The 11,426-nt window shown below is 40.0% G+C and overlaps 1 protein-coding gene across 1 annotated transcript; it reads left to right on the top strand.

Annotated features, from left to right (window-relative positions):
- Nucleotides 1–966: 966 nt before the first annotated feature.
- Nucleotides 967–10,778, top strand: nuak2 (NUAK family, SNF1-like kinase, 2). Its single transcript, XM_030777549.1, has 6 exons — nucleotides 967–1,315; nucleotides 5,737–5,857; nucleotides 6,209–6,360; nucleotides 7,664–7,729; nucleotides 8,058–8,310; nucleotides 8,579–10,778. Exons 1-6 carry the CDS (start codon nucleotides 1,073–1,075, stop codon nucleotides 9,628–9,630), a joined length of 1,887 nt encoding a protein of 628 aa, XP_030633409.1. The 5' UTR covers nucleotides 967–1,072; the 3' UTR covers nucleotides 9,631–10,778.
- The last annotated feature ends 648 nt before the right edge of the window (nucleotides 10,779–11,426 follow it).

Raw genomic sequence — 11,426 nt, 5'->3', positions numbered from 1 at the left:
AATGAAAATAGAAATAAATGTCTTTTAAAGTTGTTCAGACTTATTTAAATCATTGTGAACTGAAAGAAGCGTGTTTGTCTGTATGTCTGCCCTGTGATGGACTAGCGACCTGTCCAGGGTGTTTCCCCGCCTTTCGCCCAATGAGCGCTGAACGCTGAGGCTCCAGCACCCCGCGACCCTAATTAGGATAAGAGGCATTGAAAATGAATGAATGAAAGAACGAACTGTGATTTGTAATCTTGCCTTTACACATCAAAGCACCAACCTTGATACAGAACCATATCAAAAATGTCTAACTATTCATGTCTTTATTTAGTCGTGGCTTCGGAAATTCTGTAGCCAATGGTTTATTCCCTTACAACAAATTAGAAAGGAATATTTTGCGATGTTGTCATGGTCAAACGCTAATCATAACCTCTGAGATTAAATAGCATCTTGTGGTCAAACCGTTCTGAGACTGCATGTTCAATACTTTTATCTTCAAAAGAAAACATGTTTCACGGAGGAATGTAGAGATATGTTTGAAACGCCAGTCCTGCCCTTGTCTTTCTTAAATAATTGACCTTTCACGCTTCGAATACCCGTGCTCACTCTTAGCACACCACGCTGGTTGAAATTCTTCTGAAAAGTGTCGAAAGTCATTGCACTGTTACACCGAAGCAGTGAAAACGCGTTATTTAATTATAACACTGGGTGTGTTAAGTGCGTTATTTAATTATAATATCGGGTGTGTTGAGTGCGACGTGGACTTCAGGCCGTTTTTTTTTCAGAAAACCATTTTCAGTTTTTAAAAAAACGCTATAAAAGTACTGTACTGAGTGAAATCGTCTACTACGTGGAACACTGTAGGATGTCCGTAGCTGGATCCGGTGATATCGTTGTTCAAGCCACGCCTACCATTCAACATCAGTGCCGTTTGCGCAAGCAGTCTACCTGTAGTTGTGTGGCGCTGGCGAGACATGAGAAGCTATTTGGAAAACAAAGGCAACTCGCAAACAATTCTGATATGGTAGACAGAACAGTTAGATATACATTGAATAGTTGAGCCCAAAAAGTTAACTCGCGGGTGGGCATGGATCCTTCAGAGTTTGGAGGTGACGAGAGGTCACCAACTTTACCCGACTGTCTTGCTGTGCTACCTGCTGAAAGCTCTCTCAGCCTCTCGAGTTGTGTTGGCCAGGCTCCGGTGAAACGACAGGCGGTCAAGAGACATCATCACAAACACAATCTAAAACATCGATACGAATTTCTTGAGACGCTTGGAAAAGGAACATATGGAAAAGTCAAAAAAGCAGTGGAAAGATCTGGCAGAATGGTAAGTTGCGCTGTAAATAAATATTTCAGATCTTGTGGAAAGAAAATGGTTCATTAATGCATGACTGTTTTTGTTAGGATAATGTTAAGCGTTTATTCATATGAGACATAATGTTTGTAACATTTGCTGAACGTATTTTTAACTGAGAATTGGATTCCATTGAAAATGCAGTTTACAAGCCGTTGCTGGCGGATCGTTACGCACTGGCATTGTGTACTGCCTGGCGGCAGCAAAAACAATTCGTGACTCACACGAATTCAAAACCGGCCCGTCTGGAGTAGACGGGCTCAGCAGTCACCCCTTTCCGGTAAAAACAACTAAAACAAATACAAAGGAAATTATGTTGTACGCCCATTACTGAACGACTATATATGCTTGGTAGAATAACCATAGTTTAACCGAATACAAATCTGCTGTTTGCGACAACCGAGCGACAGCTGAAATGCATGCCGCTGTGTGTTAGAACAGAACAGTAACTCACTGCTAAGTTAACTGATGAGGTAGCATGCAGACTTCATTTGTTTGGAGATATTTGACACAACTGACTTATGTGTAAGCATTTAATGCATCATATTTTTTGTTATTATAAGGCAAAACAATTTCACCTATAGGCCACTGAATTTCTTTATTCTTTTGAAAATAACATTCAGGTGACAAAGTATTTCATCAGTAGTTTCAAACAGGATAGACTTACAGTGTTGACATAAGAACAGCTAACATTGTATGAGAACCTGGAAAAGGGACAAAAGAATTGTTGATGTGTGACGTCAAAGTGATGATAGAGCTTTTCTTCTAATATTACTTATGAGGTAGTGCCGTCTGTGGAAATGTATTGTGTCTGGTGCAATTGTCAGGCAAACATTTCAGAAGCCTATCAAATCAATGGAAGACAGAGGCAGTTATGTGAGGTGAATACAAAGGATTTGAAATGCAAGAATGTGATGCCCCTCCTGATGGGAGAACAACCCCCTTTCCTGTATTATTCAAACAAAGAAGTTGTTGGAAAAGAGAGTCTATGTTCCTAAATCACTCATCACACTAATGAGTCTGTGTGTAATTGACCCATCACTATGAAATGCTCCTCAAATGCTCAAATATGACAGGTCTAGATTTGGCCCAAGAGGGTATGAGGCCTGCTCTTGATCTGATAAGACCTTATTGTCTATTTCAAAATAAAACAAAAACTGGCTCTCAGATTATGGAGGCAGAGGTTAAAAAAATTCCCATGTCTGAAGCGACATTCCAGCCTTTCCTAAACCCCCGAGGTCTGAGAGAGGGGAGCTGGAATTTAGCAGGAAAGGAATGGCAGGGGGGGGCATTTAAACATGTTTGTTTGACTCTGTGATGAATGTTCATGTTAGTACATTTGTCTGGTGTCAGCGATGTAGTCATCCCAAAAAGTGGCATTGTTTTCCCATTAAGATTTTTTCATTTTGATAATCAGTTTAGTCAGAAGCAACAAAATTGACCAGCATATCAGTAAAGGATTCCAATGGCAGATCATTTAAAACTATTTCAACACTGAATTATCCCACCGAAGATATCAAAATTATCAAATGATTTCAAAAGCTTGGCACCAGAAGAGTTCTTTTAGAATGTGTATTTACCTGTTACATGCAAGCATCTCAGTTGACTATCTTTCCATTGGAAGGAGTCAACTGTTTTTTCTTTTTTAAATGAATACTGTGGAGTATTGTCTGTCTTGTAGAATGTCACATTACCTGGGACTATGATACATATTGATCACCTCATCAAGAGGTGCACACCAACCGTGCCATTGTTTCTCCCTAGATTTAGCAATCTATGTAAACGTTTGGTGATCTGGAGAACCCTACATTCTGTTTAATGTGTTTAGCTGTGAGGTTTTTCTTTACACTCTTGTAAAAGAGAGCTACAGTGCATGCAGGTAGTAGACATTAGCAGAAAGAAGCTGATCAGAAATTTGAGTGGGAAACCAGCAGTGAGCAAGCCAAAATGGTATATTTTTGATACCATGATATACCAGTATATGGTATTTTTTTGGTATATTAATTTTGGGGTTTTATCATGAGCCATGTCAGTGTACGAATTATGTCATTTATATTTCATTTTCACCAATAATTTAGTCCATCACACCCACATGGATTCAGTCAGTTAATATAGTTACAGATTGACAGCTGTTATTTTTCAAATTCTTCTTTTCCCTCCTCATACAGAGAGAAGCAGGAAGTGAAAGTCGGCACATTTCTGTCAAAAATCTAACAGGGTTTACCCACATACTTCCTTATCCTTACATGATTACACTGATTTGCATAACAGCCTTTACACTTTTTCCTTTTTTAAGGAAATTAATAAATCAAGACAAATAAATGTGATTACTTGGTTAACTGCCATTGTCCATGTGGCTCTATACCTTAAACAGAGTTCTTCAAACACCTGGGCTTGCTAAAACAGATCTAGACAGGTGAACACTATTGGTGCAGCAAAAATAACGTAACCATCTGACATTTTCGTCACGTGCTAAAGGTGTTTCTAAAAATGAACACAATTTGTTTGCCCTGCTCCATACGTGTTAAAGTGAAACGTCCCCATGGAAGAGAGTGGAAAACATGTTGTGACTCAGCGGTCATGGAATTAGAGAGACATCATCGGTAACTCCCTTTCACTGCTGTCTAGATAAGAAAACAGAAAATGCTCATGAATCACAATGACTGAATGACTGAAGTTTAGGGGAAAGCCTGTCTACATTGTAATGACATTACATGACACATTTTCACAGATGCATTGTTGAAATGTTGTTTTCTACTTCTAGAAAAATGAATAATCTTGAATAATCCTTTTTTTTTTTCCTTTTTTTTTTTTTTTTTGCTGTCAGACAGCCCTATTGTGGTTTGCTCTATTGCCTTGGTTAGGAAACTTTATTTCATAGGCAAATTAAAAAGGCGACCTAGCTAACTTCTTACATTAAACATACCACTCTAAATATGGATAGTGAATACTGAAAACAGCTGATAGTTTCATGCGGAACTTGCCTTTGTTGAATACATATGTAGTTTTCAGCTCTGCATCATCCGGTTGCATGGCTGTGGGATTTTTCATCAGTTTTGATCTGTGACTTCGCATCACAGGGATATATTTTTATTAAAATTTGGGGTGATGCGTGTGAATTTCACGTCTTCATTTCTGTCTGTAAAGTGTGCTCTGCGACTTGGTATTAAAGACAGAGCAGTTCAGTATCGTACTTTCATCTGAGGCACCGGCCATCTGTTCCCCCCCCCTCACCCTTCCTCTTTGGGTGTCCGATGACGCACACACACAGAGCTGTGGAATCCTAAGCATTTGTGCATCATTACATTAAACACACAAAGACGTGAACAAATTGTGTTAATCTCATTGTGTACACAAACGCACAAAAAGTGAACACCACATTTTGTTCAATATGCATTATGTCACACATTGCCATTTGAACACCCTGAACCAACACCCTGAACAGGTGACCAGTTGCTGTCTCACATTGTCACATTCACATAGAGAAATACATACATACCCTTCATATAGTCACTCAGGAACACTCGTACTGACCAATGTTTACAGTTTCATTGAATTTTCTTTTTTTTCTTTTCTTTTTTTTTTTTAGTTCCACTGACAATTCACTAGATGATGATGTATTGACCAGTTGACTAGCCAGATGACAGATTGACCTCTGGACGTCTTAAAATATGTCCCACCCTCCTCTCTTTTATACCCATTACAATAGCTCCTCAGATACCAGTGTTTTATTTACACTTACTGTCAAATGCCCCCGAGGCAAGCACACGGTTTCAGGTTTAAAGGTGGATAGACAGAAAATAAGTTCTATTATTGAAACCCATAGATTCTCACCCATAGGACATTAGGATACTCTTTGGGGGGAAAAACATGGTTTCCAGGTATTTATTATCTTGCAAATAATCTTTTTAGATCTGACTTGCTGTACACGCAAATAGGTTAAACCAATAATGAGTGGTCTAGAATGGATCAATAGACAAATAAGCAGAAAAAAAGATCATTTAAAGTAGGAATGTATGAACTGCAGATCCTGAGATATATCAAACTCCATGGACATAATTTTGAGGATTTGGCTTAAATTCTCACCAATTTAAGCCAAAACATGTCTTTAAAAAATCTACAAGCAGTATTTAAACCTTTGGGATATCAAGCACATTAACTGCAGTGAAAACTAAAGGCAGAATTTAACATAACTAATTGTCAAATAGGATCAGTCTGATCTTAACATCCAAATTTCAATGCAGTCATTTCAACAAAACATTAAGTGCCTTTACAAGAGTGTTCTCTCGTACTTGTTTAGAAAATCGAAATATATTTACGGAACGATCACGGATACGACTTTCTTAATCACCCACGTCTACTGATTCTCTGTTTTTTTTTTATCCCCACTAAAGGTGGCTATTAAGTCAATCAGAAAAGAGAAGATTAAAGATGAACAGGATCTCATTCACATACGAAGAGAGATTGAGATCATGTCCTCACTGAACCATCCTCATATCATCACCATATATGAAGGTAAAACAAATACAAGATCATCAGCAATGTTTATTTGTTTAAGTAACTGTCATTTTTTTTAACTTCAATTTCATGCAGAATAGTTCCATAGAAATGGCTGAGCAAATTCTAAAACTCTCAGTCTTTTAAAAGCAACCATGATATCACATGAGGGATCTTGATATTTTCTTTGTTGCGAGAGAACTTCCATCATGCAAAGTCTGATGTCTCACTGTTACCCAGTGTTGGTTATATAAGTGGCAGGGTTCAGAGCTGCCCCTCCAACTCCAATGTGCACCTAACCTACGCCAACCCTACAATACTGCTATTTTGTGAGTGCTTATACAGCTGTTCTGTTTGTGTGGTTTTCAGTGTTTGAGAGCAAAGACAAAATTGTGATCGTGATGGAGTATGCAAGTCAGGGCGACCTGTACGACTACATCTGTGACCGGCAGAAGATCACAGAGCGAGAAGCGAGACACTTCTTCAGGCAGATTGTGTCAGCCGTGCATTACTGCCACAAGGTAAAGAATCACAGAAGGTCCCCCACAAGCTGATCCAACCTTACGTTAAGACTGCTTTCGCATCCTCTGATCCATTCTCCCTAACCCTAACCCTCAAATGATCAGTGATTGGTTTAAACGTGGTGTTACGGCTGTGTCGGCCCACCTCTTGGCCCGGGGTCAATATGTCAGCAACAGACTGAACCTCACTGGCAATGCTCTGATTGTACGCGTACACGCTATCTAAAAAGCCAGAACAGCCTCTTCCCTAACACAGAGACAAAGCCCGGCGTGCTTACATAACCCTCATTATTCACAGTCCGCTTAGGCGTTGAGAACATGGTGTAATGAAGCGGTGGAGCTGTGGAGTGGCAGCGTCGAGGCTAAAGGCCAGCAGGCTGGTCTCTCCATGGCTCTCTTCTCCCTCTGAAACACACACACACACACACACAGATACCCACACAATAATGAGAGCACAGAACAAACAGGCTCTGTGTCCCCTTGTCATCCTCAGCCTTTCTGCCCCTGTGCAGTCTGCCAGGAGGTTGGAAGCTCAACTTGAACTACAGTAACAATTCCCAAGTAATAGTTTATAACTGAAGTTTATACTCAACATTCACTATCATCTAACATTCCAAAATATAATGCAGGCTTTTAGATGTAGTGTGCTGCAAGATGTAGCTTATGTTGTGAAAACTGAGGTTTGTTCTTGGGTATCTCCACTGTCCAGAGTTTAACCAGAATGAAATTGCGCTCTTTTGAATTACATCTATCACAAGAAAGTCATATATATATTTTTTTTTTTTTTCTCTTGTTCTGTCAAAATATCCTGAGAGAACCACTTGGAGAACTGTGTGACCTGCATTTTTTAAAAGCAGGGCTAAATTTAATCTTCTGCTCAGAGTCCCTGTAATGAAAGGTATGCCCTCCTACAGGGAGGAGGACAATGGAGCATAGCTGACATTCCAGAACTGTCCTGCAATGTTGTTTCTTTGCTCAGAGAGGATTATTTTATAACTCCTATCGCCATAATGCTTTATGTGCTTCTGTAGAGATTGTAAGACGATCAGTAGGCTGGTCTTAGTGTTGGCTAACATTGTGATGTTGTCCTGGAGACTTGATACAAACTGTTTATTCATCTCCACATTAAAAAAAAAACAAAAAAAAAAACTGATTGCTTCCACTTGACTGGTTGTAACCCTGAAATAGACATATACTAAATCATGCTCATTAAATTCTCACAATATTCATGTTAAAGTAAGGCCATGCATGTTTTCTGCAGGCCATTTGAATACGAATTTAAAACTTATTTCCTGTTTTACAGAATGGGATAGTGCACAGAGATCTTAAGTTGGAGAACATTCTGCTTGATGGCAACGGCAACGTGAAGGTACGAGAGCAAAAACCTGCGGCGCACATCACATGTGAAATCCTGATAAAACAATTTAACAGATAAAAATTTACAACACCTAGTTATGTAACACATTTTATTCCCACTACTTTTAGAATAGATAAGTTTCTTTCATCTCATCCATATCACAATCTAGTTTGAAAAGAACTCTGCTTGATCTCCGGTACTTCTGCATTCCTTATTTTACGTTAGCAATAAAATAGTGGTTCAGCGTGTTATTACGGCATTAGATTGACAACTTAATTTGTTTTGTTTTGTTGTTGTTGTTTTTTTTTTAATAAATATTGACATTCATGTCGTTTTACAGATTGCTGATTTTGGACTCTCCAACCTGTACCATGGTGACGAGTACCTGCAAACATTCTGCGGTAGTCCCCTGTATGCCTCTCCGGAGATAGTGAATGGCAGGCCGTACAAAGGTCCCGAAGTGGACAGTTGGTCTCTTGGAGTTCTGCTGTACATCCTGGTTCATGGAGCTATGCCTTTTGATGGACAGAACCACAAGAACCTGGTCAGGCAGATCAGCACAGGGGAATACCGGAAACCCTCCAAACCATCTGGTAAGCCACATAGTAGAGAGAGGACGCTGCATGCACGTGTGTTATTGTCTTTTCTTTTCTTCAGTTATTTGAAGCTCCTGCCCCTAATTTTATGTTATAAACATGTAATTATAGAACAAAACTATCTGTTTAAAAAAACCCATCTGGATACATTGATAATCGTTTTAGTACAATCAAACACTTCCATATTTATAAAGTCCTTGAAGTCCATCTGTGATGTCAGTGTCATTCTGATAGGTTGAACCCTTTCTCATTTCTGCCAATGTAGATGCCTGTGGTTTGATTCGCTGGATGCTAATGGTGAACCCTGAACGGAGAGCAACACTGGAAGAGATAGCTGGACACTGGTGGCTGAACTGGGGCTATCAATGGCCCTTGCTGGCTGAAGGGGACATGACTACCACAAACCAGAATACAACAACAGCAACAGCAGCAGGACCTGCCCGCATTGGTGACTGGCTTCGCAGGACTTCCCGTCCACTACTGGAGAGTGGCTCCAAGATGCGCTGCCTACTGCGGTCTGGCGGCGGGGCTGGAGGGGACGTGGTCCGTCAGCGTTCTGTAAGGAGATCTCGGAAGGAGAACAACGTCTCCCAGACCATGCAGGAAGGGTCCACTGCTCGCCCTTATAAGGGTATTTTGAAAAAGAGGGGTAGCCTTAAGCAGAAGACTTCAAATGAAGCTCAGAGTACAGCCATGGAGGAAAAATCGCCGAACACCTTTGTCTTCTCCTCTACTCCATCCCAGCCTCCCCCGCCACCACCGCCAAGAAAAGGGATCCTTAAGAAACCAGCGGAGAGGGAGTCAGGATACTACTCTTCCTCCCCTGAGAGCAGTGACTGTGCCCAGACACCTCAGGCTTCACTGTGCCCCTCTGCTCCTCCACACCGAAAGGGCATCCTAAAACGCCACGGCAAGTTCTCCTCTGGTGGCCTTAAAGAATTTGGTTCATTGGACCAGTTAGCTGCCTGCCTGCCACACGGGACCACCAAGGTACGGCCGGGCGGGGCGATCAGTGAGGACAGTATCCTTTCCTCTGAATCTTTTGACAGACTGGACTTGCCTGACCGCGATAGAGCTGCATCATCTGTGGAGAGGCCAGAGAACATTAGCTCCATGAGAGGTTGTGTCTCAGCAGATAACTTGTTGGATCTCAGGGAGGATGGACCAGGGCATCTGCAGGGAACAAGAAGACGAAAAGGCCTCTGGGATATGAACTGTTATCAGGCTAATATGGTGGATAGTGCTTTCTCCATCACTGACTGTGTAAATGTGACTGAGACTTATAAACAGGCTCTCAGAGGAACTGCTACAAGCTGAGATACCACGTGTTTATTTTTGCAAGATTAAAAACGGTACCTTCTAATAATCTTACGATCTCGTAATGGCAATATAAGCAACTTGAGATGGCTATGTGTGACATGGATGTAGTGTATGCAAGGTTAGTAAATTACAGGTGAACCATGAAGAATGATGTTATCTCTAGTACATTCCTGCTTACCAAAGGAATAGAGAGAGAGGTAGGAACCAAAAAGGTGAAATTTGTTGCTTTTAAGGGAAATGTAGACACATGGGAGAGACAATAGAATATGTGAAAAAAGGATCTTTTAAAAGGCCTACAGTATAGTTACTTCCATTTTTTAATATCATATGATCATCAAAAATCACATCTAGAAGACTTGAAATAATAACCTAAAGACTTATTTTGCAATGTGATGTTTGGCAGTTTTTTTTAGAGAGATGACCATACGAATTCATATGTACTTGCAAGAGATGAAACTCCAAATTACTCAATAATTTTGGTGTAATAATTTTTCAGCCTGTTGATGTTTCCCCTGAATGTTTAATGTCGACACTTTATGCTAATTTTGTTTTTGAGGAAGGTGGGCTCACAAAAAAAAAACAAAAAAAACCTAACCGACCAAAGATTAGTGAGAACAAATTGTTGATTGACATCAATATAGTTTTTCAGTTGCTGCTTGAAAGTAGTAGATATCTGATAACAAAGTCAAAGGTCTGACAGTGCAAAGCACAGTGAGCGATAAGGGGTCGTTTCTGTAGAAGGACACTTTAAGCTTTAGACTTTCGAGTGAGAAACCCTGTTAATGTTTCACTTTTACAACAAACTATAAACAGTCTAGACTCACCTGATGCACTGAATATGACTGTGCACCATTTGTTTAGTGTAATATCATGATGAAGACTTATGATATTTTAGTTTCCCGACATGTGTTTCATAACAAGTCAACAGAGCCAGATGGCAGGTACAGTAAGGGTAATATTTTATAATGTCTCTGAAGGCAGGAGAGTTCATCATTGTGGTGATGTCTACTGCAAGTTTTCAAGGCTAAACTGTTCAAAACTGGTTCTTTGCCAGTTTCAGGCAAAAGTTGGACACAAACATTGAATTTTGAACTTGAACGTTTTGACCTATTCCTCCTTTGATGATATTTTCTCTTCATTTTTTTTTTTTTTTTGGAACTGGATTGAACTTGCGTTGTCTTCAGATACGAGGAGAAAGTACCTGAAAACGCTCTGTCTCACCACTGCAGTTGATAAAACCGCAATGATACAAATGTGATGTATGTTTTTTGTATGTGTTTAAATGTTTTATACACCATATCTTTCCAGATGAACGTAACCTGACAACTCTTAAATTAAGGGATTTTCAGGCATTCACTTTGTGATATGAATGTGACCTGGGAGTGAACTGTTATAGATAAAAATGCCTTTTTCTCCTCTGCCTGGCTTGAACTGGAATCAGTGGGGCTTTCCACAGCACACTTGGCTACATTGACCTATGCCAGTGTTTTCTAACTCAAGTATCTGTTCTTGTCCCAACAACTGCCAGCACAAACAAGGAAGTTTCACTCTAAACAGAGTGATGTGAGTCAATCAGAAATCTCATTTGCCAGCCTGAACATGTCTGTTTGCCAAAGTGCCTGATTTATCTGTTGTACCAACTTGTGCACATCCCCACTGATCCGGTTTGCCTCAGTGGAGCAATAAAACATTAAACGAGTACATACGGTTCTCGTCTTGTCACTTTTGGGTTTATTGTAGTCAAATATAAAAACAAACCTTTTGTTTGTTGAACGTGCTTTATAATATTTTAT

The sequence above is a fragment of the Chanos chanos genome, chromosome 6 (genome assembly GCF_902362185.1).
Source record: "Chanos chanos chromosome 6, fChaCha1.1, whole genome shotgun sequence".
NCBI lineage: Eukaryota > Metazoa > Chordata > Actinopteri > Gonorynchiformes > Chanidae > Chanos > Chanos chanos.
This window is presented reverse-complemented; position numbering and strand designations above follow the sequence as displayed.

Bases quoted from the DNA above. Each gene is read 5' to 3' on its own strand.
- nuak2 (XM_030777549.1), top strand. From the start codon at position 1,073: ATGGATCCTTCAGAGTTTGGAGGTGACGAGAGGTCACCAACTTTACCC. The intron at 1,316-5,736 runs GTAAGTTGCGCT...TCCCCACTAAAG, and splicing joins TGGAAAGATCTGGCAGAATG to GTGGCTATTAAGTCAATCAG. The intron at 6,361-7,663 runs GTAAAGAATCAC...CCTGTTTTACAG, and splicing joins CCGTGCATTACTGCCACAAG to AATGGGATAGTGCACAGAGA.